This window comes from Phalangium opilio, unplaced genomic scaffold (assembly GCF_054372755.1).
Source record: "Phalangium opilio isolate 3A_F unplaced genomic scaffold, DU_Popi_V2 ptg001170l_1, whole genome shotgun sequence".
NCBI classification, from domain to species: domain Eukaryota; kingdom Metazoa; phylum Arthropoda; class Arachnida; order Opiliones; family Phalangiidae; genus Phalangium; species Phalangium opilio.
In genome coordinates, this window is record NW_028324255.1 from 2,100,955 (window position 1) to 2,125,890 (window position 24,936).

Consider the following 24,936-nt stretch of genomic DNA (forward strand, 5'->3'; position numbering starts at 1 on the left):
AGAATAATCCTTGGTTTTAGTGATTTCCAGAAGAAAAGTAAGACCTAGACTCCGGCGGGTATAATAAGTATTATCAGCAATAGGCTTAGTGAAACAAAGAGTAAATAATTGAGGCCTGAGGTGAAGTAAACTTGTGGCTTTGATTTTCGTGTCTGAAATGAAGAGACATGAACGGTTCAGAGTGAGCCGAAAGTTAAATACACTCTTAAGTAATCAGGTTAACATTTTAAAATGGAAGAAAAGATCATGGTGGCAATTTAATTATTAAAAGGGCTAATGGTAAACGGGTAGTAGCTACAGACTTATTTTTCTCTTTATGGTGCGCATTGACTATTAGTGCGTCTAGCTACAATTTAGCTTTGGTGTTATTTAACGTTAACATTCATGTTGACAAACTAAGAATATTGTTGAGGTGAGACGATACGATAGTGTTTACACTGCAAACCAGTTGTGAATGTAGCTATCAGAATATAGGCTAAACAGCTGAAGCGTAGACTTCATTTCCTGTTCTTTCCCCATTGACTGATTTCCATGTGTCCAAGATTTATCCTTATTGGACGTAAAATGTCGTCTGCTTTACTGTACATTCGCTTTGTTTGGAATACTGCTTCAATATTTCGTAAATTTTTACTTCAAAAAAGTGAAATAATTCCATATCTAGGTAAATAAGTTTGTAGTAGTAGACCTCTTGACTCGGAGAGGTAATATTTTGGTTTTCCCAACTTGTGATATTAACATTTCAAATTTGGTGTTTACTTTTTAATTCAGCTTTACTACATTTATATATAGTGTATACGCATTTTTTTATTTTTTAGATAATATGGATGTTAATTCTTCATCTATCCACAAGTGTTGAAACGATTGGGTCTGTGAAATAAGATGCCTTAGATTTAAACTAGAAATGACCTTGTTTCGCCTCCTCTTATAGGAGGTGTTAACGGTTCAGAGTGAACCGAAAGTTAAATACACCCTTCAGTGATACATTTTAGGTCCTCGTTAGAATTATTGAGGATACAAAGGAAATTGTTAAACGCTTAAGCTTTTGCTAAAGACCTTGGCAATATTTCGCCAATTTGAACTATGAATTTCCAGTTTTTCTCATTGGCTGGTGGACCTGTGTTTAGAAAATAAATTCGTCTCTGCTCGGAGAGGTTTATTTTGGTTTCCCAACTTGAAATTGTGTTAAATGCAACCAATTTGGGCCCCGGAAACAACGATTCTCAAGCGGAAAACCCATAGCTCTATTAATGGGCTATTTAGTCAGTTTATTCGACGTGAAGAAAGTTATTGTATTATCGCATTTTGGTAGCAACTACGACAATCAATTATTGATTAGAGAAATTATCCATTGGGACGAGAAATTTGTCCCCGAAACTCTGAAAATTAACGGCACACGCATTTTTGAATTGAAACTATCAAATCTATTGTTCCTTGACTCCTATAATTTTATCCCCGTCGCTTTTTCTAAGTTTCCCGATACTTTTGGTCTCCCCAACGCCGCCAAGGGGTACTTTCCCCATTTTCTTTTCAACGTAGTTGATCACGAGTTTGATATAGACAGGCAGGAAGAGACAAACTACGTGCTAAAAATACTTCACCCCCTACAGAGGCTTAAGGGGGGTTTTCAAAGGCGCGTGTTGAGGGTATATTTTAGCGAGAAGCGGACCGTGCGATTTTTTTTTCTCGCCAAGAAATTTTCTTTTTCTCGCTATCGCTTGCGCTAGCGATACTTTTTTGCCAACTGTTTTCATGTGCGCGATAAACGTGCACAGAGAGAGATCGTTAAGCCTAATTTTTCAGTAAATGTTTCACATTCTTTTTCTAAATAATAAACATTTTAGCTGAAGAAAAACACCTATATCACAAAAAAACGTGCTATTCATCTCCATTTTCGTCGTTACATCCATCCATTTATTCTCTTTAAATCTGTGTGTCCATAAGCTCCATATAATGTCTCTTTTTTCTAACTAAATCTATCATTTTTTCTTTTTTTTCATCTAAAACTCCTTTATTCTCAGCTCGAATTAGTCATATAATTAATTGTTTACCCATTTTTATATTCACTTTTAAAACTCGGAATAATTAGGCTTAAAACGTAGACTTTAAGTCTCGCGCTGCACTTAAAACAAGCGCCAAAGTTTTCGACGCTCCTATTGGCTACGAAGAATATGACATCACAAACATTAAGCGAGAAAGAAAAACGCTTAGCGAGAATATCTAATTGAATCTGATCGGAGCGGGTAGCGATTTTTTCAACGCTCGCGGTTTTTACTCGCACCCGCAAAAAATATCGCTTTAATGAAAACGGTTGCTCGCGGAGCGGGTGCGAGAATTTTTAATTTTTTTCTCGCACCCGCTCGATTTTTACCCTCAACACGCGCCTTTGAAAACGCACCTTTACGGTTGTCAGTATTTCACTAGGAAAATCTTGGAAATGGCACAACGCCGAAGTCAGTAAAGAGAAAGGGTTTAACTTCTTAAACGAACTGAATTATTATTGCGAGAACGATACTCTACTTCTCTTTCTAGGATGTATAACCTTTCGATCTCTTCTCCTCAAAGTCACCAATGTAGATCCTTTTAATTGCGGCTCAGTTACCCTCCCAGTCGTTTGCTCTTACGTTTTCTGGAAGAATTATCTCAAGTCGAACACCATTAGCATCATCCCATCAAACTATTATAGGCTAGGTGTGAATCAATCTTTCGGTGCTATTGAATGGTTAGAATGGACGTCTCACGAGAGAAATATCCCTATTCAATCCTCTTTTAGAGGTAAGGAGGTTAAAATCCAAACCCTAAAGGTAGAACAAAGAAGTGTTCGAATACATGGGATGCTACTACCATGGCTGTAAAGTCCACTTCCCAACAAATAGAAACATGACCTTTCATGGTAACCCTACTCAAACCTTAAACACGCGTTATTTGAGAACGGAGAAGAAAATAAGTAAATAAGTAGACTAGAGGCCCTAAAATATACAGTCAACGTCAAATGTGAATGCGACTGGCAACAAGACAAAGCATATGACACCGAAATAAACGAATTTTTAAAACGTAGCGATGTTCGTATTTTAACGTCTAAAAGGCTAAATCCGCGAGATGCTTTCTTTGGTGGTCGTTCTTGCGCTAGCAAGCTGTACCATAAAACAACGGCTACAGAGAAAATGCACTACGTTGATTTCACTAGCCTATACCCATTCGTTTACAAAACGGGAAAAATTCCTATTGGCTACCCGAAAATTATTTTAGTTAATTTCCCCGACATCTTCTCTTTTGATGGACTCCTTAAGTGTGATGTACTCTCGGCCCAAAATCTAATACATCCGGTATTGCCAGCTCGAATAAATGGGAAGTTAACATTCCCCCTATGTTACACCTGTTGTAAGTCACAATTTCAAGGGGATTGTATTCATTCAGCTGATAAGAGAGAGCTGCGGGGTACCTGGGTTACTGACGAACTGAGATACGCCGTAGAACGGGGATACAGAATCATACGTATGTACGAGGCTTGGTCATACCAAATAACACATAACGATCCCAATACTAAACAGGGTGGTCTCTTTAAAGACTACGTAAACGCCTTCCTCGAATATAAAACGCTGGCTAGCGGTTTCCCTGCAGAGTGCGTCACCCAGAAGGATAAAGAAAACTATGTGAGAAATTATAAAGAAGTCGAGGGGATCAATTTTGACATAGATAAAATAGAAAAGAATGAAGGACTGAGATGCCTAAGTAAGCTCATGTTGAACTCTTTTGTTGAAAATTTGTGAGTTTGGAGCAAAAAATTACTCCATGAACATTTATGATCCCGCAACAGAAAAAAATCACTAACATAATTAAAGTTAAAGGATTTTACTCAAATTCGACTACTGAGAATCACGTCAATTTCGATATTATGAAAAAGTTGTTAGGTGTAAACAACCAGGGGAAACCAGAAATGAACTCTGTACAAGTACCAACTGGCCCCCAAATTCGACGTTTACCTAATCACACTTTAATTACTATTGATCAAACTAAAACGCATGAAAAAGTCGTCGGCAAAGTTAAGAGTTTTCCCAGACTACACCACAACTCCTTATGGTTATCTTAAGTAAATTTCAATTTGAAAAGTTGTATATAATTGTATAGTTTTTAAACATATAACTGAGGTTTTGTCTGCACTTTTTTTTATTATTATTAATACCACATTAATATTCGTTATTCTATTTAATATCATTGTTATTGCGAAATAAATGTTTTTAACTTTATATTATAGTCTTTATATATTTATTCTTAATTTATAAGCTTACAAAATCAATCAATCAAATATTGACAGGTTGAGAAAAAAAGAGATCGGAGAAACCCGACTTCTCCCCCTTGAGTCGCCGCCTTCTTGAATTACCGTGTACTGGCGCTCTATTCTCCCTGGCCACAACCAACATATTACAAGAAAAATTGCCCTCTGACAATTATTTATAATGCCGAATACATTTGATAAAATACGAAAGTGGCTTCATAAATGCTTTGTGTAAAAACGAGAATACAATTGTGCATTATTTTCATTCGTTATTTAAATAGTTTGGTTATTTAAGTCAGTAAAATCTAGTGAGGTTATAGATACAAGAAATATTCAAGCTAAATATCTCGAATAGCAACAATTGACGGTTAATAATACTCAGGATATTTTAATAGCCTCACGATTTTAAAATTTTCAAATATAAGCAGGACTTGTTAAATCAATATTTCAGTTTTACCAAGAAGTGATATCTAGTTTATTATGGAGAAAATACAGTGTGGAAGAGATCAGAGCAACACCTACCTTTGTGGAAAACCCCCAAAACCCCTGACGGACTACTTCACTGCAGTACATTTTCGAGCTCGTGTCATTGTATGCAAATGACACATGTCACACCCTGTATACGAGCTCGAAAATGTACTGCAGTGAAGTAGTCCGTCAGGGGTTTTGGGGGTTTTCCACAAAGGTAGGTGTTGCTCTGATCTCTTCCACACTGTATAAGATGCATAGTGTTCTCGCGCGCCATAGTCCCAGTCCCAGTCCCCCTTTCAAAATACAAGGGGGGCGTAAAAGGAGGCCAGGCTATTTCGTCTCTGCTCAGTCGGAAAATACGTAATTTTCGTAATTCGTGTCGCGCTGACGTGTTTTTAAGAAAAAATGAGATGCTGGTAGTAATTTAGAAGCGGGGATTAACTCCGGACTTACGTTTGGACTGGTGATAAAGCTGGAAATGTGGCGTATTTAAACCTTCTCCCTATTAAACTAGATATCACTTCTTGGTTTTACCTTGTCTGCATACCTATAGATTACAATGCCCGTTTTCAAGGTGGCAAACTTAGACAGGAGTGTTAATGAAGCGTTAATGGGTAACTATTTAGAAGAGATGTTTACCCAAAGTAAGTTTGGGAGACCCTTGTTATTATCAGTTTGTATTTGTTTTTCTTTTTTTTTAGTAAAGTCCAATTTCGGATTTCAAGGAAACATCACTTTGGTTCTCGAAAGCGATGGTACATCGCTAGAAGATTGGGAAGTAATATTGGAATTTAAATCTGAATTGTTAATGGCCCTGAATGAGGGTGAGGTTTATAACGGTAAGTTTGTTTCAATTTCTTTCTCACTGTGGGAGATATTTCAAAATATTTATAATTATAGTGCATTTGTTTAACCGTTTAATATATGATTAACTTATACTAAAAAGTTCATTGTCGCTTTAATTATTGTAGAAAAGGTCTCTAGGTGAATTTAAGCGCTTCTTTAAATTTTTAAAATGCCGAAGCCGCTGTCTCATTGATGCAGGTCGACATATCTGATAATGAAATTTGCGGTTCTGTGGCTTCAGGAAGTGGTATTTCGCCCATCAATAGCTCGTTGATTACTAAAAACATTATTCCAACTAGTACCATTCCAAATGATCGTCTTTTTATTTTGATTTCTGATGATTTGCCTTTGCAAGCTGAAGATGTATCTAGCCTACCTAGTGATTCACGTGGATTCTCGTCAAGGGTATCGTACAACCATTATGCTTTTGTACCTTATTTTTTTAGCATATGTGAAATTAATACAAAACTTTTTCAGGATCAAGTGCCTACATCATTACCAATATTGACAGATTAAGTTCATTCTAAGCTTAAAGATGGAATGCCAATGGCAGTTTTTGACGATTTGGTTAAAGAGTTGGCATACGGGCTATCGTCGAAATATAATATGAACAAAAAGGAAGATTACCAAGCTGTTGGGAATATGGTGCATTTGAAATATCCTTGTATTGCTGTGGACAAAAGGCCAAAAGACCATATGTAAGAACATAATGAAAATATAGACTGGAAAACATTGATAAAACTCATCAAAACATATCCATGAATTTTAGTAGAATTTTCAAGTTCATAACAAACCAAAATTATAACAGTCAATTTCCCTTCATATGTTAAAGCAAAATCTGACCGAGCTCTCATTGGTAATATAGAAGTTATCGTAGATGTCAACCACGACTCTATACAATATTTGATTAATCCACGAAAGTGCAAAATTTAGGCTTAAGCATAACAGATGGGATCGTCATTTAGATTTTGCTTTATAATGTGTAAAACTGGTTGAATTAATTTCAGATCATTTAGGCCTGTTAATGGCAAATTTGATAATTACCTCAAGACAAACGGAAATGTTTTGTTAAATGTTATCGTATTTGAATTGATTTGCCTTTCTAAATCCTTCCACAAATGAGCAAATGAAAAAGATTTTGTCGATAACTTATAGCTTGTTATTTTCAACAGAATTTGCTCATAAAGAAACTCTCCGCAAAATGTCGACATATTCGTCTCATAGAAAAGAAAAGGATAGAACCAAAGAAAACTTCGGTGGCTAAAGCTGTTATAATTGAGGAAGCAGAAAAGGCTGTTGTAAATAATGAAGACATTCGTGAAAATATTAAGACCGAGTGGGAAAAGTCAGATAGGGATGTTCCAAGAATTTTAAGACTTCTTCGTGAATCATTTGCTGACCGTAGAAAATCCATTACAGCTGGTGTAACCATGAAGACCATTATGGAAATGTATCCGCCCTTAAATGAAATAGCATATGTAAGATGATCGTCAGATTGTGTCTCTATGAATTATTTTCAAATTTATAGTATTCTTTGAATTTAGATAAATGCTATATTCAAGCTGCTGGAAGGCATGGAAAAAAAGGCTCAAACTTTTTAAGAAAAATACTTAAAAATCTGTTCTCTAGTTTTTCCTGACAAAGATTATGTATAGATTTGATTTTATTGTCTTGAAACCTATAATTTCAAACATCACTTTTTAAAAATATTTTTAAGGAATCTTTGAAAAATAATGAAGTTGTGTTAGAGTTCAATGGATATATCATTGCTGAAAATGTTACAATAGACTGCAATACGAATATTGTGTTGGAGTGCCTCTTCTTTCTTTTAGAGATATATTATATCTTTGACTTTAGTTATCCTCCGGCCTTGGTACAGGTTCTTGGATTTCTCCAAGAATTCTTATTGGAAGATAACGCGAAATTTCATAAAAATACAAAATACTTTAAGTTACAAAATGTTACAAACTAAAAGTGTAATAAAGTTCTACTTCAAGTATTATACATATAATTTTTTCCACAAAGCATTGAAACGGACGCACATCGTAACACCGATGAAAAGGTTTGACAATAAACCAGCAAATATCTTTGAAACTAAGCTTATATACCATTTAACGTGTTTGAAAAACTAAGATTTAAACGTGCTTTAAACCTAGACCTATAAAATGCAAACGCATTTAAAACCTAAACATATAAACCTAAAACGACATGTTTTAGAACTAGGCATATAATCGTCTAAATATGTTTTAGAACTAGGCATATAATCGTCTAAACATGTTTTAGAACTAGCCATATAATCGTCTAAACATGTCTTGATACTAGGCATTATAATGCAGTAACATGACATCTACCACCTTAAACATAATTAAATGCTAGATATGAAAAACGATCAACACGTTTAAAACCTAAACATAAGGTGTTGCAAACCTAAACACCATTCCTATTGAAACATGAGTGTTTTTAAACATGATTAAAAATCAGTTGCATTTTCGTGTTTAGGCAAGTGTTTAGTTTCTAAACACATTTTTTTCTGTACAGTATAGGGCGCTGTGGGTTAGCTGTGGCAAAGGGGCTAACCAGCTGTGGCAAAGGGGCTAACCACCACCCTCCTATGCATTGTAAAAGGACCCACCTATAAATAAGCCACAGGCTTAGTGTGGAAATCCCTTCATAGACAAAAGCATAGATTATGTTTATATAAATGTAGTAAAGCTGAATTAAAAAGTAAACACCAAATTTTAAATATTAATATCCAAAGATGGTCCAGGAATATTGAGATGAGACAGAGCTTTATAGCTACACAACTACTAAAAGAATCGTAATGCCGAAACATATTTAAATTATTTTCATTTAGAATTCTGCAAAAAGAAATGGTCATCGTTTTGTAAGAGATCTTTTCATCGTACTCGCTTTATATTAACTTTCATACGCTTATGGTGTTCGATTCAGATGCAAACGTCATTACTCGTTCTATATTAACTTTGATATGCGTATAGTTTTTGGATTCAGATGCAATCTTCATTACTCGTTCTATATAATTGATATTAAATACTTTTTTCGTCAGTATTTTAAATACTTTTTTCGTCAGTATTTTAAATATTTTTTTCGTCAGTATTTTATATTAACTATAGATAAGTCGATTTAAGAGACTTTATTCCTAAAATAATTTTAAACATAGCTATTGTTAACGTTTCACTTCTAGCGAACACCTAATTTACGGTAAATATGGCGATTGATTCACGTCAAGGAATAAGAAAATGCGCAATTGCGTGAACCTTTGGTGGAAGCCCAGCATGTTAAAATAATAGTAATTCTGTATTTAGAGGGTCTCGAACTTTTTTGCCCAGAAGAGCTTATTTTTGGAATCATTAGAGATATCGCTATTTTTGAAAAGAAAAATACTCGAGCCGAACGTGAAACTAACGTAGAATTGATGGGTTATTTTAAAAATCACCGCAAATACCCTGGAGCGTTAACGCTAGTTAAAAAGCAGTTCCCAGAGGTCGAATCAGACAATGACCTCTATCCTTACGCGATTATCGCGGCTATTGTAGCGATATCAGAAACTTTCGAGGATATAAGCAGAATATTAAAACTGATAACGCACTGAAAGTCTTCCTGTTATCTAAATGACCTATTGCGATGCTTCTATTACTTGGCGTGCATTTATAATTTCACCACGATGAAACACAAGGTCGGGAAAGGGTAAGATTACAATTTTTATTTCTGGGGTAAATTTCACCTGAAATGAAATTCTCCATCGATTTTAGCATTCATTATAGGCTGTATATCATTACGAAAATTCGTGGTTTGGAACCCAGAAAGATAAGCAAATTGCGAGACGGAGTAATGTTGGACAGCAATGCATTGATAAATACGGGTATTTTAACTTGTTGTCTTAGGACTAGGGGTATTGAAGTGAAAAGACAAGGGGGTAAAACTGCCTTCCATCTTGCTTTTTGCCGCCTGCGCTTTAGTCTCTTTGTATCATGAGATTGCGCGGAGACTGATGGCTTGTACGTCCCGATCCCGAGGGTTGGTAACTTTGGCAAGCCCCTTTTACGTTGAAAAGGTCTATTATCCCCCATCCAATCAAATCTATGTATATGTAAAAAGGCTAAGGCGTAGTTATACGCGAGGGCAAAGCTATAAATCTTGTAAGATAAGATGGTAATCTGTTCACAATTATGACGTTGTCTGACGCATCGATACCCCTAGTTACCGAGTCTGCTGATTACACCATAAATATATTATGAATTTCAATGTATTAGAGATGGGAGAACGCGTCTAACCAGTCAACAGATCCGTATTACAAACCACAAACTAGCTCCAAATCAAATCGTTAAAATTGTTGCTTATGCCGGAACCGGTAAAACATCGACTTTAGTCGAATACACCAAGAAACGTCCGGGGCTAAAATTCTTGAACATTGTTTTCAATAGGTACTTAACGTTTATCACCCATTATCACTTTAGTTGTTGCTTATCATAACGAGGTACATTGTCATTATCGTAGGTCAGTTTGCGATCAAGCAATAACGATTTTCTCTCCTAATGTCGAATGTCGTACGGCGCATTCATTGGCTTATCGCGCAATTGACGTCGAGAACGTTTATTAATTCGAGATTGGTTCAATGAATCCAAAAGATTTGGAGAAATTAGATTTGAAAGGTCCTAAACATAACAATGGACAAAATCTTAATGCCGTTGAATTAGATCGCTATAGAGGAGCTGTTCGGACAACCTTCGAAACCTATATTAATTCGGCTGATGAAAGACAAGAAGGTATAAGATGCCTAGTTATTCGCGCGCCATAGTCCCAGTCCCCCTTTCAAAATACAAGGGGGGGCGTAAAAGTAGGCCGGGCTATTTCGCTGCCTCTCCCCAGTCGGAAATGTGGGGCGAACTTTTACCTTCCCCCTAGTAAACTTGATATCACTTCATGGTAAAACTTTTGTAATACCGACTTTCCGGAGTTTTCCAGGTTTTTCTACATAAACGGAGTTAAAACATCGAGAATGTTCTTTTATAGTTGAAGCAACCCCTTCAGAGCAAACTCAGTCAAAACTCAAAACCTTGGGTGATTCCCATAAGTTTTCCAGAATTTCCCTATTTTTATGAACCCCACACGAAGACTACAGAGTATACATCACTTTTGAGCTGAGATAACATCAACATTACACGAATTACAAATATTACAATATGATTACGTAATTATGTCTTACAAGTGTACGCGGATTTCGCGAAGTGTGATCAGATCAGCCCATCAACTTCAAGCTTCAAAAAACCAAACCAACCTTTTTGCTTTCCTTCGACTAAAGTTTGGCTACGCGCTCTTTTTTAGCTTCAAATAAAATCGTATTTGCCATGTAGGCAAATTCGGGACCAAATCGAAACGACTGTAACAATGTTTTACTTATTGGGGGTTCAATATTCAAGTAGGCAAAGACCTACTTGCGAAAGATAATAAACGTTGGCATGTTCTATGCTTTCCAAAGCATTTACGGCGCCACGAAAAGCGTAAATTTGTTGATTGGGGTCGCCCACAAAGATTTTAGGGACTTTTTGATTCAAAATAAGGCTAAACATAGTTAAATTACGATCTTGGGCTTCGTCAATCAAAATACAATCGTAACCCTGGTAAATTGGTTTCCGCAATTGATGAAGTTTCAAATATACATCGTGCATCATTTTGACCTAAAAGTCATTCGGGTCAATCATGCGTTTCCGTAGAGTTGTAGCGTCGTCAACCATAGCCTGAAATGGCCCCTTACTTAAAACTCGGTGATCCATTAAGGGTGGTAGGTCCGAAGTACATAGTGATTTGCTTGAGTCGATTTTGAGTCTAAAATTTTCTATACTTCTGTGACCAGCCGATTTTGTCACCGCCTAAAAGAAGTTGCGTTTTGTGTTTACGTTTTACAGATTTATTATTTTTACCTCTCCGAGTGACGTATGTCACGGAGAGGTTCTGTAACGATCGTGTGTGTGTGTCTGTTGTTATACCCACGTGACCGCGTTCGCAGTTTCCAAATCGGAGCAAACGTGTTCGCCATTTCCGAACTGCTTTCACAGTCACGGAAATGGCTACTCTATTTGAGTTCTCACACCACCATCTTCTGGTCTTTGTCCATCCCACACGGACACCAGTCTGTACTTACTGGCTTCTAATCACCACCATCTTTTGGTCTTCGTCCATCCGACATGGACACCAGTCTGTACACACTGGCTTCTAACACCACCATCTTCTGGTCTTTGTTTTTGTCCATTCCACTTGGACACCAGTCTGTATTTACTGGCTTCTAACACCACCATCTTCTGGTCATTGTCCATCCCACATGGACACCAGTCTGTACACACTGGCTTGTAGCACCACCATCTTCTGGTCTTTGTTTTCGTCCATCCCACATGGACACCAGTCTGTACTTACTGGCATCTAACACCACCATCTTCTGGTCATTGTCCATCCCACATGGACACCAGTCTGTACACACTGGCTTCTAACACCACCATCTTCTGGTCTTTGTTTTTGTCCATCCCACATGGACGCCAGTCTGCACACCTAGCTTCTACTCCATCGTCATCGTTTGGTTTAAGACATTCGCGGCGATCAGCTAGGGTTACGAGAAACGTCTAGCATCCCTAGGGTGGGTTGTCCACGATAGGTTTTCGCATTTGCGGTTGTTCTTGCTTTTAGCTGTAGTTCGACACCCTTATATACTACCTATTTGAATAAGGCGAAGCAACCGGCGTATGCTTCATTTCAAACGCCAATATTAGTCAAGTCTCTCAAGAATGTTTAATTGTTCTTTTTTAAAACGATGTAACGTTCAATAAGGCGAATAACTAACGAAGAAAATATTAAATATTAATTATATTCATTTTAATATTTAAGATAATCTTGTTTCTCAATTCAAAATTAATACGGAAAGAGTTAAAAAGCAGTCTATGTTTTTGTCTGTGTGTGTCCGTCCGTTGTTACAGTAGTGCGTAAGGTAAATCAACTGAGACGGCCCTTCACGGCCTCACGAATTGCCTGGACAGGGCATTCGAGTTTCAGGAAATATCACTGGCCGTCTTCCTCGATATTGAGGGGGCCTTTGACAAGGTCTCTAGCTCGGTTATTACTGAAGCTGTTAAGAGATTTGGCATCAGCGACACTCTTGGCCGTTGGATCAAGTCCATGCTTACCGACCGCGAGGTGTCGGCGTCCCTCCTTGGGGACTCTCTAGGGGTGACTACCAGCCGGGGCTGCCCTCAGGGTGGAGTGCTCTCCCCCCTGTTGTGGTGCTTGGTGGTGGACGAACTCTTGGAGAGACTCGAGGGTGCTGGGGGCTGTAGCTGCTTCGGGTATGCGGACGATGTAGCAATAGTCTTTACCGGGAAGTTCCCGGATACTGTCACCACACTTATGAGATCTGCTCTCTCTAGCGTGGAGCAATGGTGTCAGGCGGTTAACCGTTCCGTTAATCCTGATAAAACTGTCCTTGTTCCGTTTACGAGGAAGAATACTAAGGATCTGTTCAATGATATCTCCTTCTTTGGCCAGGTCCTGACAAAGTCCTCCGAGGTAAAATACCTGGGGGTGACCTTTGACTGCAGACTCACATGGAAGCCGCATCTTGATCGGTGTATCAAGAAGGCCAAGATGCTTTTCTGGAGGACCAGGAGCTCAGTCGGCCAGACTTGGGGCCTCAACCCCAAGGCTGTACACTGGCTCTATACTGGGATCATCAGACCCATACTATCTTACGGGGCACTTGTCTGGTGGACAAGGGTCCGGCTGAAGACGGTGCAGGCTGCCCTGCGCAAGCTTCAAAGGCTTGCCTGCATTGGTGTTACAGGGGCCATGAGATCGACCCCAACTGCTTCCCTGGAGGTGCTTCTTGACATGCTACCTCTTCATCTTTTCATTGAGGAGGAGGCTGTCATGGGGGCCTACAGGCTCCACATTAATGGCTGTTGGGTTCCAAGACTTTGGGATTACAGCCATACGAAGCTCTTTCGGGAGTACGCTGCACTTGAGCCGTCGTTAACGATGTGCTCTGACAAAACCGTTACCAGCTTTGATTTCACTAAGCCATTCAGCATCCACTTTCCCAGTCGGGCGGAGTGGACTAACCTGCTGCCTCTTGGCACTGGGGGTGAAACTATTTGGTTCACCGATGGTTCCAAGACTGATTCCGGCGCTGGCGCCGGCTATTACTGCCAAACTACAAGAGTCGGTTTTTCTGCTTGCCTGGGCACCTTTGCTAGTGTGTTCCAAGCGGAAATTGCCGCGATCTGTTATTGCGCAGACTACTGCATTAACAAAGGGTATAACGGACGGACTGTGAGGATCTATTCTGACAGTCAGGCCGCCCTGAATGCGCTGGACCAGTGTCAGATTACCTCTCAACTGGTGCGTAGCTGCCTTGATCTGCTAGCGCAACTGGCGTCCTGCAACAGGGTTCTGTTGTACTGGGTGCCAGGGCATAGCGGTTATTATGGCAATGAGCAAGCCGATAGATTTGCGAAAAGGGGCGCGGAGGCCAAGCTCTTGGGGCCGGAGCCGGCCGTCCCCATCCCCTACGGGCATGTCAAACGGAGCCTGCATGACAGGATGACTGTCATACAAAACCAGCTCTGGCATGACATGGATGGCCAGAGACAGACAAAACAGTTAGTCAATGGTCCCTGCAGGTCTCGTGCTAGAGACCTAATTTCGCTCAGCAGATGGGATATTAGGCTGGCCACCGGTCTTCTGACCGGACATTGTCGGCTAAATAGGCACCTCCATCTGATGGGTCTTGCTGACGACCCCCTCTGCAGGTCGTGCCAGGAGAAGGAAGAAACATCCGCTCACGTACTTTGCGAGTGCGACTTCTTCGCCTCGCTTAGACTAGAACATTTTGATTCACACACTGTGGAGCCCTCGCGGGTCTCCTCTTTTACGGTGGAGCGAATTCTTCGCTACGCTGCGGCTACGGGCCTATTCAAGGCCTGATTTTGAGGTTGCACAATATGCCTTTGGCATCGGTGCTAGGGCGTGAGCCCCGCCTCATCAACAATAATAATACAGTAGTGCGCTGCGTTAGAAGTTCGTTTTGTTTTGATGTGTAAAGGAATCCTACAGAACCATAATATACCCTTTAAAGTGAATATGTGGAAATATTTTTCGTAATTATGATGCATTTAGTACTTTTGTAGCTTTAAAGCTCTATTTCATTTTGATATTCCAAAGATTTTTTTTAATATTATTATTTAAAATGGATGTTTATATATTACCTAAGCTATACTACATCTGTTTATAGCATAATCCTTTCTAAAGTGAATACAAGCACAACGCTACTATGTTGGTCAAATGAACTTTTATTTGTCAATAGGCCTAGTGAACCAAAAAGTAAACGCTTGGGTTTGGATTTCGTTTCTGTAATGCAGAGACATTAACGGTTCAGAGTGAGCCGAAAGTTAAGTACACTTTAGGCTTAGATATTATAATCATGGTGGAAATCTGGGCCGCGTTCAGCAGAGCCCAGCGATGTAAGCAGTATCCAACATAACGGGATTTTGTTTTTGAATTTTGACGTCACGGTGGTTAGCGCTTAGCTAGCGCGGTCTTCAAAGAAAATAGTCGGCTCTTTGGATAACGTGACGTAAAACGCGTATTTCTCAGCTTGGCGAAAAAACCATGGAGGAATTAATACAAATAGCTCTATGGGACTATAGCTAATTAATTGGCGTGAAACCAGTTGATCACGCGAGAATTTTAAGAGATATGTTAGTTTCTAATTTTAATTATAAAAGTTGTTATCTATCTCTATAAATATGTTATCATACAATTTTTGTTAAGCCTTGGTACCTTGCACGCTTTATTGCGGTAGCGTCATTTAATAAACGCCGATGACCAGAGAAAAGCTATGACGACAGACCTCACCGGTAAACATTTCCAAAATCCGCTGTCTTTTTTGGTGAGCTCTGCTGAACGCAGCCCAGACCAGTGAAAGGTCTGATCGTAATCGGATAATAGCTTCGTGTTTTCATGCTTTTTATGGTACGCATTTACTTTCAGTGTGTGCATCCACAAATAAGCTTTGGTGTTATGTAACGTTAACAGTCATGTTGACAAACTAAGAAAATCGTTGAGATGAAACGAGAGGATAGTGTTTACATGGCAACCCTGTTGTGTATATGGCTTTGAACATAGAGGGCATACAGTTGAGGAGTAGAAAATATAGCCTTTACAAACACGTAAAGGTAATATCCCTCCAAATTTTTATCTCTTCATTTCCCGTTTTTCCCCCATCGGATGATTTCAATGTGTACAAGTATATCATTATTGGATGTAAAATGTCGTCTGATTTACAGTATATTTGCTATGCTTTGTATACTGCTTTAATATTTTATAATTTTTAACTTAAGAAACATTTCCATATCTGGGTAAATAATTTTTTAAGTAGTCGTCTTGACTCGGAGAGGTAATATTTTGGTTTTCCCAACTTGTTATTTTTATTATTATTAATTTATTGATGCACGTGTTGATTGCAAAAAATATATTATTTATAATTATTCGTCCCTACTACACGAGTAAAAAGTGCTCGTGCGTAGCAAAGGCCGTACTTATATGTGTAGACGCAGGCAAGGAAATTAAAAAATGAAAAACATGTTTTTGGCGCTGATTTTCGTTAATAGAATACTTGATTGATAAAGAGGTGACGTGTCATTCTGACAGCCTCAATAGCGCAGTAGGTAGCCCGTCACTCTCATAATCTGAAGGTCGTGAGTTCGATCCTCACTCGAGTTATGATTTTGTCGCTGATTATCGTTAATAGAATACTTGATTGATAAAGAGGTGACGTGTTATTCTAACAGCCTCTATAGCGCAGTAGGTAGCCCGTCAGTCTCATAATCTGAAGGTCGTGAGTTCGATCCTCACTCGGGGCATGAGTTTGGTGCTGATTTTCGTTAAAAGAATACTTGATTGATAAAGATGTGAAATGTTTTAATAACAGCCTCGATAGCGCAGTAGTTCTCATAATCTGAAGGTCGTGAGTTCGATCCTCACTCGGCGCAAGATTTTGGCGCTGATTTTCGTTAATAGAATACTTGATTGATAAAGAGATGAAATGATTCATAACAGCCTCGAGAGTGCAGTAGGTAGCGCATCAGTCTCATAATGTGAAGGTCGTGAGTTCGATCCTCACTCGGGGCATGAATTTGGCGCTGATTTTCGTAAATAGAATACTTGATTGACATAGAGGTGACGTGTTATTCTGAGAGCCTTGGTAGCGCAGTAGGTAGCGCGTCAGTCTCATTATCTGAAGGTTGTGAGTTCGATCCTCACTCGAGTTATGATTTTGGCGCTGATTTTCGTTAATAGAATACTTGATTGATAAAGAGATGCAGTGATTAATAACAGCCTCGATAGCGCAGTAGGTAGCGCGTCAGTCTCATAATGTGAAGGTCGTGAGTACGATCCTCACTCGGGGCATGAATTTGGCGCTGATTTTCGTAAATAGAATACTTGATTGATAAAAAGGTGACGTGTGATTCTTACAGCCTCGATAGCGCAGTAGGTAGCCCGTCAGTCTCATAATCTGAAGGTCGTGAGTTCGATCCTCACTCGGCGCAAGATTTTGGCGCTGATTTTCGTTAATAGAATACTTGATTGATAAAGAGATGAAATGATTAATAACAGCCTCGAGAGCGCAGTAGGTAGCGCGTCAGTCTCATAACGTGAAGGTCGTGAGTTCGATCCTCAATCGGGGCATGAATTTGGCGCTGATTTTCGTAAATAGAATACTTGATTGATAAAGAGATGAAGTGATTAATAACAGCCTCGATAGCGCAGTAGGTAGCGCGTCAGTCTCATAATGTGAAGGTCGTGAGTTCGATCCTCACTCGGGGCATGAATTTGGCGCTGATTTTCGTAAATAGAATACTTGATTGATATAGAGGTGACGTGTTATTCTGAGAGCCTTGGTAGCGCAGTAGGTAGCGCGTCAATCTCATTATCTGAAGGTTGTGAGTTCGATCCTCACTCGAGTTATGATTTTGGCGCTGATTTTCGTTAATAGAATACTTGATTGATAAAGAGATGAAGTGATTAATAACAGCCTCGATAGCGCAGTAGGTAGCGCGTCAGTTTCATAATGTGAAGGTCGTGAGTTCGATCCTCACTCAGGGCATGACTTTGGCGCTGATTTTCGTAAATAGAATACTTGATTGATAAAGAGGTGGCGTGCTATTCTAACAGCCTCGATAGCGCAGTAGGTAGCCCGTCACTCTCATAATCTGAAGGTCGTGAGTTCGATCCTCACTCGAGTTAAGATTTTGGCGCTGATTTTCGTTAATAGAATACTTGATTGATAAAGAGGTGACGTGTTATTCTAACAGCCTGTATAGCGCAGTAGGTAGCCCGTCAGTCTCATAATCTGAAGGTCGTGAGTTCGATCCTCACTAGGGGCATGACTTTGGCGCTGATTTTCGTAAATAGAATACTTGATCTATATAGAGGTGACGTGTTATTCTGAGAGCCTCGATAGCGCAGTAGGTAGCGCGTCAGTCTCATAATTTGAAGGTTGTGAGTTCGATCCTCACTCGAGTTATGATTTTGGCGCTGATTTTCGTTAATAGAATACTTGACTGATAAAGAGGTGACGTGTCATTATGACAGCCTCGATAGCGCAGTAGGTAGCCCGTGAGTCTCATAATCTGAAGTTCGTGAGTTCGATCCTCACTCGGCGCAAGATTTTGGCGCTGATTTTCGTTCATATAATACTTGATTGATAAAGAGATGAAATGATTAATAACAGGCTCGAGAGCGCAGTAGGTAGCGCGTCAGTCTCATAATGTGAAGGTCGTGAGTTCGATCCTCACTCGGGGCATAAATTTGGCGCTGATTTTCGTAAATAGAATACTTGATTGATATAGAGGTGACGTGTTATTCTGAGAGCCTTGATAGCGCAGTAGGTAGCGCGTCAGTCTCATTATCTGAAGGTTGTGAGTTTGATCCTCACTCGAGTTATGATTTTGGAGCTGATTTTCGTTACTAGAATACTTGATTGATAAAGAGATGAAATGATTAATAACAGCCTCGATAGCGCAGTAGGTAGCGCGTCAGTCTCATATTGTGAAGGTCGTGAGTTCGATCCTCACTCGGGGCATGAATTTGGCGCTGATTTTCGTAAATAGAATACTTGATTGATAAAAAGGTGACGTATGATTCTAAATGCCTCGATAGCGCAGTAGGTAGCGCGTCAGTCTCATAATGTGAAGGTCGTGAGTTCGATCCTCACTCGGGGCATGACTTTGGCGCTGATTTTCGTTAAAAGAATACTTGATTGAAAAAGATGTGAAATGTTTTAATAACAGCCTCGATAGCGCAGTAGTTCTCATAATCTGAAGGTCGTGAGTTCGATCCTCACTCGGCGCAAGATTTTGGCGCTGATTTTCGTTAATAGCATACTTGATTGATAAAGAGATGAAATGATTAATAACAGCCTCGAGAGCGCAGTAGGTAGCGCGTCAGTCTCATAACGTGAAGGTCGTGAGTTCGATCCTCACTCGGGGCGTGAATTTGGCGCTGATTTTCGTAAATAGAATACTTGATTGATATAGAGGTGACGTGTTATTCTGAGAGCCTAGGTAGCGCGTCAGTCTCATTATTTGAAGGTTGTGAGTTCGATCCTCACTCGAGTTTTGATTTTGGCGCTGATTTTCGTTAATAGAATAATTGATTGATAAAGAGATGAAGTTATTAATAACAGCCTCGTTAGCGCAGTAGGTAGCGCGTCAGTCTCATAATGTGAAGGTCGTGAGTTCGATCCTCACTCGGGGCATGACTTTGGCGCTGATTTTCGTTAAAAGAATACTTGATTGAAAAAGATGTGAAATGTTTTAATAACAGCCTCGATAGCGCAGTAGTTCTCATAATCTGAAGGTCGTGAGTTCGATCCTCACTCGGCGCAAGATTTTGGCGCTGATTTTCGTTAATAGCATACTTGATTGATAAAGAGATGAAATGATTAATAACAGCCTCGAGAGCGCAGTAGGTAGCGCGTCAGTCCCATAATATGAAGGTCGTGAGTTCGATCCTCACTCGGGGCATGAATTTGGCGCTGATTTTCGTAAATAGAATACTTGATTGATATAGAGGTGACGTGTTATTCTGAGAGCCTTGATAGCGCAGTAGGTAGCGCGTCAGTCTCATTATCTGAAGGTTGTGAGTTTGATTCTCACCCGAGTTATGATTTTGGAGCTGATTTTCGTTAATAGAATACTTGATTGATAAAGAGATGAAATGATTAATAACAGCCTCGATAGCGCAGTAGGTAGCGCGTCAGTCTCATATTGTGAAGGTCGTGAGTTCGATCCTCACTCGGGGCATGAATTTGGCGCTGATTTTCGTAAATAGAATACTTGATTGATAAAAAGGTGACGTATGATTCTAAATGCCTCGATAGCGCAGTAGGTAGCGCGTCAGTCTCATAATGTGAAGGTCGTGAGTTCGATCCTCACTCGGGGCATGACTTTGGCGCTGATTTTCGTTAAAAGAATACTTGATTGAAAAAGATGTGAAATGTTTTAATAACAGCCTCGATAGCGCAGTAGTTCTCATAATCTGAAGGTCCTGAGTTCGATCCTCACTCGGCGCAAGATTTTGGCGCTGATTTTCGTTAATAGCATACTTGATTGATAAAGAGATGAAATGATTAATAACAGCCTCGAGAGCGCAGTAGGTAGCGCGTCAGTCTCATAACGTGAAGGTCGTGAGTTCGATCCTCACTCGGGGCGTGAATTTGGCGCTGATTTTCGTAAATAGAATACTTGATTGATATAGAGGTGACGTGTTATTCTGAGAGCCTAGGTAGCGCGTCAGTCTCATTATTTGAAGGTTGTGAGTTCGATCCTCACTCGAGTTTTGATTTTGGCGCTGATTTTCGTTAATAGAATAATTGATTGATAAAGAGATGAAGTTATTAATAACAGCCTCGATAGCGCAGTAGGTAGCGCGTCAGTCTCATAATGTGAAGGTCGTGAGTTCGATCCTCACTCGGGGCATGAATTTGGCGCTGATTTTCGTAAATAGAATACTTGATTGATAAAAAGGTGACGTATGATTCTAAATGCCTCGATAGCGCAGTAGGTAGCGCGTCAGTCTCATAATGTGAAGGTCGTGAGTTCGATCCTCACTCGGGGCATGACTTTGGCGCTGATTTTCGTTAAAAGAATACTTGATTGAAAAAGATGTGAAATGTTTTAATAACAGCCTCGATAGCGCAGTAGTTCTCATAATCTGAAGGTCGTGAGTTCGATCCTCACTCGGCGCAAGATTTTGGCGCTGATTTTCGTTAATAGCATACTTGATTGATAAAGAGATGAAATGATTAATAACAGCCTCGAGAGCGCAGTAGGTAGCGCGTCAGTCCCATAATATGAAGGTCGTGAGTTCGATCCTCACTCGGGGCATGAATTTGGCGCTGATTTTCGTAAATAGAATACTTGATTGATATAGAGGTGACGTGTTATTCTGAGAGCCTTGATAGCGCAGTAGGTAGCGCGTCAGTCTCATTATCTGAAGGTTGTGAGTTTGATTCTCACCCGAGTTATGATTTTGGAGCTGATTTTCGTTAATAGAATACTTGATTGATAAAGAGATGAAATGATTAATAACAGCCTCGATAGCGCAGTAGTTCTCATTATCTGAAGGTTGTGAGTTTGATTCTCACCCGAGTTATGATTTTGGAGCTGATTTTCGTTAATAGAATACTTGATTGATAAAGAGATGAAATGATTAATAACAGCCTCGATAGCGCAGTAGTTCTCATTATCTGAAGGTTGTGAGTTTGATTCTCACCCGAGTTATGATTTTGGCGCTGATTTTCGTTAATAGCATACTTGATTGATAAAGAGATGAAATGATTAATAACAGCCTCGAGAGCGCAGTAGGTGGCGCGTCAGTCCCATAATATGAAGGTCGTGAGTTCGATCCTCACTCGGGGCATGAATTTGGCGCTGATTTTCGTAAATAGAATACTTGATTGATATAGAGGTGACGTGTTATTCTGAGAGCCTTGATAGCGCAGTAGGTAGCGCGTCAGTCTCATTATCTGAAGGTTGTGAGTTTGATTCTCACCCGAGTTATGATTTTGGAGCTGATTTTCGTTAAAAGAATACTTGATTGAAAAAGATGTGAAATGTTTTAATAACAGCCTCGATAGCGCAGTAGTTCTCATTATCTGAAGGTTGTGAGTTTGATTCTCACCCGAGTTATGATTTTGGAGCTGATTTTCGTTAATAGACTACTTGATTGATAAAGAGATGAAATGATTAATAACAGCCTCGATAGCGCAGTAGGTAGCGCGTCAGTCTCATAATGTGAAGGTCGTGAGTTCGATCCTCACTCGGGGCATGACTAAGGCGCTGATTTTCGTAAATAGAATACTTGATTGATAAAGAGATGAAGTGATTAATAACAGCATCGATAGCGCAGTAGGTAGCGCGTCAGTCTCATAATGTGAAGGTCGTGAGTTCGATCCTCACTCGGGGCATGACTTTGGCGCTGATTTTCGTAAATAGAATACTTGATTGATATAGAGGTGACGTGTTATTCTGAGAGCCTTGATAGCGCAGTAGGTAGCGCGTTAGTCTCATTATCTGAAGGTAATGAGTTTGATTCTCACTCGAGTTATGATTTTGGAGCTGATTTTCGTTAATAGAATACTTGATTGATAAAGAGATGAAATGATTAATAACAGCCTCGATAGCGCAGTAGGTAGCGCGTCAGTCTCATAATGTGAAGGTCGTGAGTTCGATCCTCACTCGGGGCATGACTAAGGCGCTGATTTTCGTAAATAGAATACTTGATTGATAAAGAGATGAAGTGATTAATAACAGCATCGATAGCGCAGTAGGTAGCGCGTCAGTCTCATAATGTGAAGGTCGTGAGTTCGATCCTCACTCGGGGCATGACTTTGGCGCTGATTTTCGTAAATAGAATACTTGATTGATATAGAGGTGACGTGTTATTCTGAGAGCCTTGATAGCGCAGTAGGTAGCGCGTTAGTCTCATTATCTGAAGGTAATGAGTTTGATTCTCACTCGAGTTATGATTTTGGAGCTGATTTTCGTTAATAGAATACTTGATTGATAAAGAGATGAAATGATTAATAACAGCCTCGATAGCGCAGTAGGTAGCGCGTCAGTCTCATAATGTGAAGGTCGTGAGTTCGATCCTCACTCGGGGCATGACTAAGGCGCTGATTTTCGTAAATAGAATACTTGATTGATAAAGAGATGACGGGTTATTCTAACAGACTCTATAGCGCAGTAGGTAGCCCGTCAGTCTCATAACCTGAAGGTCGTGAGTTCGATCCTCACTCGGGGCACGAGTTTGGCGCCTATTTTCGTTAAAAGAATACTTGATTGATAAAGATGTGAAATGTTTTAATAACAGCCTCGATAGCGCAGTAGTTCTCATAGTCTGAAGGTCGTGTGTTCGATCCTCACTCGTGTTATGATTTTGGCGCTGATTTTCGTTAATAGAATACTTGATTGATAAAGAGATGAAGTGATTAATAACAGCCTCGATAGCGCAGTAGGTAGCGCGTCAGTCTCATAATGTGAAGGTCGTGAGTTCGATCCTCACTCGGGGCATGAATTTGGCGCTGATTTTCGTAAATAGAATACTTGATTGATAAAAAGGTGACGTGTGATTCTAACAGCCTCGATAGCGCAGTAGGTAGCCCGTCAGTCTCATAATCTGAAGGTCGTGAGTTCGATCCTCACTGGGGGCATGAGTTTGGCGCTGATTTTCGTAAATAGAATACTTGATTGATAAAGAGGTGACGTGATATTCTAACAGCCTCGATAGCGCAGTAGGTAGCCCGTCACTCTCATAATCTGAAGGTCGTGTGTTCGATCCTCACTCGGGGCATGACTTTGGCGCTGATTTTCGTAAATAGAATACTTGATTCATAAAGAGGTGACGTGTTATTCTAACAGCCTCGATAGTGCAGTAGGTAGCCCGTCACTCTAATAATCTGAAGGTCGTGAGTTCGAGCCTCACTCGGCGCAAGATTTTGGCGCTCATTTTCTTTAATAGAATACTTGATTGATAAAGATATGAAATGATTAATAACAGCCTCGATAGCCCAGTAGGTAGCCCGTCAGTCTCATAATCTGAAGGTCGTGAGTTCGATCCTCACTCGGAGCAAGATTTTGGCGCTCATTTTCGTTAATAGAATACTTGATTGATAAAGAGATGAAATGATTAATAACAGTCTCGAGAGCGCAGTAGGTAGCGCGTCAGTCTCATAATGTGAAGGTCGTGAGTTCGATCCTCACTCGGGGCATGAGTTTTTTTTCGTCAATCCCGTGAACATTTTAGTTTAATAACTAGCCTGATATTTGTACTAAAATCGTATAATATCCATTGTAGCTTTTAATTCTTATTAAAAGTAGTATTGTTATATTTTCTATGAAGGTACATGGGTATATATGTACTTAATAATCTCTCGTGTAGTAATATTGTTCTATTTCCTATGAAGGTATATGTCAATATAGGTGCTTAATCATCTCGTAATATACGTATAAAAGTACGATTTTTTGAAGTAGTATTAATATTGCATTTTAGTGAATTTGTTTGATATCAAAATCAGTGTAATTCTTGCTTTTTGATGATGTTTTTAGTAACGATTGCGTATTTTAACTGTATATCAATATTTTAGCGCGCATATATTTTTCAGTCAATCCTATGAGGATTTTTAATTTAATAACTAGTATTGTGCTTATTTGCCATGTATTCTATGTAATTCGTATTTTATGATGTTTTTTTAGTAATTTTTTGCATTTTAGCTCAAGTAATTGTACTTATTCTCCAAATTCGTATTAAAACTAATGTGAATCAATTTTATTTATGGTGTTTTATAGAAGGTACATGGATATATATGTACTTAATAATCACGCATGCAGTAATATGGTTCTATTTTCTATGATGGTAAATGTTTATGTGCTTAATCATCTTGTACTACTATTTTTTTTGAAGTAGTATTAATTTTGCATTTTAGTGAATTTGTTTGTTATCAAAACCATTATAATTCGTATTTTCTAATGATGTTTTTAGTAACGATTGCGCATTTTAGCCGTATATCAATATTTTAGCGCGTATGAAAAAATATATTTTTAATTTAATAATTAATATTGTGCTTGTTTGCCATGTATTCTACGTAACGCGTATTTTCTAATGTTTTTTTAGTAATAGTTGTTCATTTTAACTAATTACCAGCTATCAAGTTGTGTAAAAACTGCCGTATTTCTTTTTTGATACTAAAATGTACTATTGTTCTAACCCAGTAACTCAATAAC

General features: G+C 39.2%; 1 protein-coding gene and 20 non-coding genes across 21 annotated transcripts; all 21 read left to right on the forward strand.

Annotated features, from left to right (window-relative positions):
* Positions 1–2,434: 2,434 nt before the first annotated feature.
* Positions 2,435–3,767, forward strand: LOC149584063 (uncharacterized). Its single transcript, XM_089863318.1, has 3 exons — positions 2,435–2,450; positions 2,530–2,772; positions 2,980–3,767. The coding sequence occupies exons 1-3, from the start codon at positions 2,435–2,437 to the stop codon at positions 3,765–3,767; spliced, it is 1,047 nt and encodes a 348-aa protein (XP_089719444.1).
* Positions 3,768–16,439: 12,672 nt separating this feature from the next.
* On the forward strand, positions 16,440–16,512 carry TRNAM-CAU (transfer RNA methionine (anticodon CAU)). Its single transcript has one exon. It is a non-coding gene; the product is annotated as a tRNA-Met (tRNA).
* Positions 16,513–16,986: 474 nt separating this feature from the next.
* On the forward strand, positions 16,987–17,059 carry TRNAM-CAU (transfer RNA methionine (anticodon CAU)). Its single transcript has one exon. It is a non-coding gene; the product is annotated as a tRNA-Met (tRNA).
* Positions 17,060–17,126: 67 nt separating this feature from the next.
* Positions 17,127–17,199, forward strand: TRNAM-CAU (transfer RNA methionine (anticodon CAU)). Its single transcript has one exon. It is a non-coding gene; the product is annotated as a tRNA-Met (tRNA).
* Positions 17,200–17,404: 205 nt separating this feature from the next.
* Positions 17,405–17,477, forward strand: TRNAM-CAU (transfer RNA methionine (anticodon CAU)). The gene has a single exon. It is a non-coding gene; the product is annotated as a tRNA-Met (tRNA).
* A 206-nt stretch (positions 17,478–17,683) lies between these two features.
* TRNAM-CAU (transfer RNA methionine (anticodon CAU)) lies at positions 17,684–17,756 on the forward strand. The gene has a single exon. It is a non-coding gene; the product is annotated as a tRNA-Met (tRNA).
* Positions 17,757–17,963: 207 nt separating this feature from the next.
* On the forward strand, positions 17,964–18,036 carry TRNAM-CAU (transfer RNA methionine (anticodon CAU)). Its single transcript has one exon. It is a non-coding gene; the product is annotated as a tRNA-Met (tRNA).
* Positions 18,037–18,661: 625 nt separating this feature from the next.
* TRNAM-CAU (transfer RNA methionine (anticodon CAU)) lies at positions 18,662–18,734 on the forward strand. The gene has a single exon. It is a non-coding gene; the product is annotated as a tRNA-Met (tRNA).
* A 67-nt stretch (positions 18,735–18,801) lies between these two features.
* Positions 18,802–18,874, forward strand: TRNAM-CAU (transfer RNA methionine (anticodon CAU)). Its single transcript has one exon. It is a non-coding gene; the product is annotated as a tRNA-Met (tRNA).
* A 462-nt stretch (positions 18,875–19,336) lies between these two features.
* Positions 19,337–19,409, forward strand: TRNAM-CAU (transfer RNA methionine (anticodon CAU)). Its single transcript has one exon. It is a non-coding gene; the product is annotated as a tRNA-Met (tRNA).
* A 474-nt stretch (positions 19,410–19,883) lies between these two features.
* Positions 19,884–19,956, forward strand: TRNAM-CAU (transfer RNA methionine (anticodon CAU)). Its single transcript has one exon. It is a non-coding gene; the product is annotated as a tRNA-Met (tRNA).
* Positions 19,957–20,023: 67 nt separating this feature from the next.
* On the forward strand, positions 20,024–20,096 carry TRNAM-CAU (transfer RNA methionine (anticodon CAU)). The gene has a single exon. It is a non-coding gene; the product is annotated as a tRNA-Met (tRNA).
* Positions 20,097–20,558: 462 nt separating this feature from the next.
* TRNAM-CAU (transfer RNA methionine (anticodon CAU)) lies at positions 20,559–20,631 on the forward strand. The gene has a single exon. It is a non-coding gene; the product is annotated as a tRNA-Met (tRNA).
* Positions 20,632–20,698: 67 nt separating this feature from the next.
* Positions 20,699–20,771, forward strand: TRNAM-CAU (transfer RNA methionine (anticodon CAU)). Its single transcript has one exon. It is a non-coding gene; the product is annotated as a tRNA-Met (tRNA).
* A 1,138-nt stretch (positions 20,772–21,909) lies between these two features.
* On the forward strand, positions 21,910–21,982 carry TRNAM-CAU (transfer RNA methionine (anticodon CAU)). The gene has a single exon. It is a non-coding gene; the product is annotated as a tRNA-Met (tRNA).
* A 66-nt stretch (positions 21,983–22,048) lies between these two features.
* On the forward strand, positions 22,049–22,121 carry TRNAM-CAU (transfer RNA methionine (anticodon CAU)). The gene has a single exon. It is a non-coding gene; the product is annotated as a tRNA-Met (tRNA).
* A 206-nt stretch (positions 22,122–22,327) lies between these two features.
* TRNAM-CAU (transfer RNA methionine (anticodon CAU)) lies at positions 22,328–22,400 on the forward strand. Its single transcript has one exon. It is a non-coding gene; the product is annotated as a tRNA-Met (tRNA).
* A 66-nt stretch (positions 22,401–22,466) lies between these two features.
* On the forward strand, positions 22,467–22,539 carry TRNAM-CAU (transfer RNA methionine (anticodon CAU)). The gene has a single exon. It is a non-coding gene; the product is annotated as a tRNA-Met (tRNA).
* Positions 22,540–22,745: 206 nt separating this feature from the next.
* TRNAM-CAU (transfer RNA methionine (anticodon CAU)) lies at positions 22,746–22,818 on the forward strand. The gene has a single exon. It is a non-coding gene; the product is annotated as a tRNA-Met (tRNA).
* A 335-nt stretch (positions 22,819–23,153) lies between these two features.
* Positions 23,154–23,226, forward strand: TRNAM-CAU (transfer RNA methionine (anticodon CAU)). The gene has a single exon. It is a non-coding gene; the product is annotated as a tRNA-Met (tRNA).
* A 67-nt stretch (positions 23,227–23,293) lies between these two features.
* TRNAM-CAU (transfer RNA methionine (anticodon CAU)) lies at positions 23,294–23,366 on the forward strand. The gene has a single exon. It is a non-coding gene; the product is annotated as a tRNA-Met (tRNA).
* The last annotated feature ends 1,570 nt before the right edge of the window (positions 23,367–24,936 follow it).

What these genes read in the sequence shown, in the direction of transcription:
- LOC149584063 (XM_089863318.1), top strand. An exon ending in TATTCAATCCTCTTTTAGAG is followed by an intron (nt 2,773 to 2,979) that starts GTAAGGAGGTTA and finishes TAAAATATACAG; the next exon opens with TCAACGTCAAATGTGAATGC.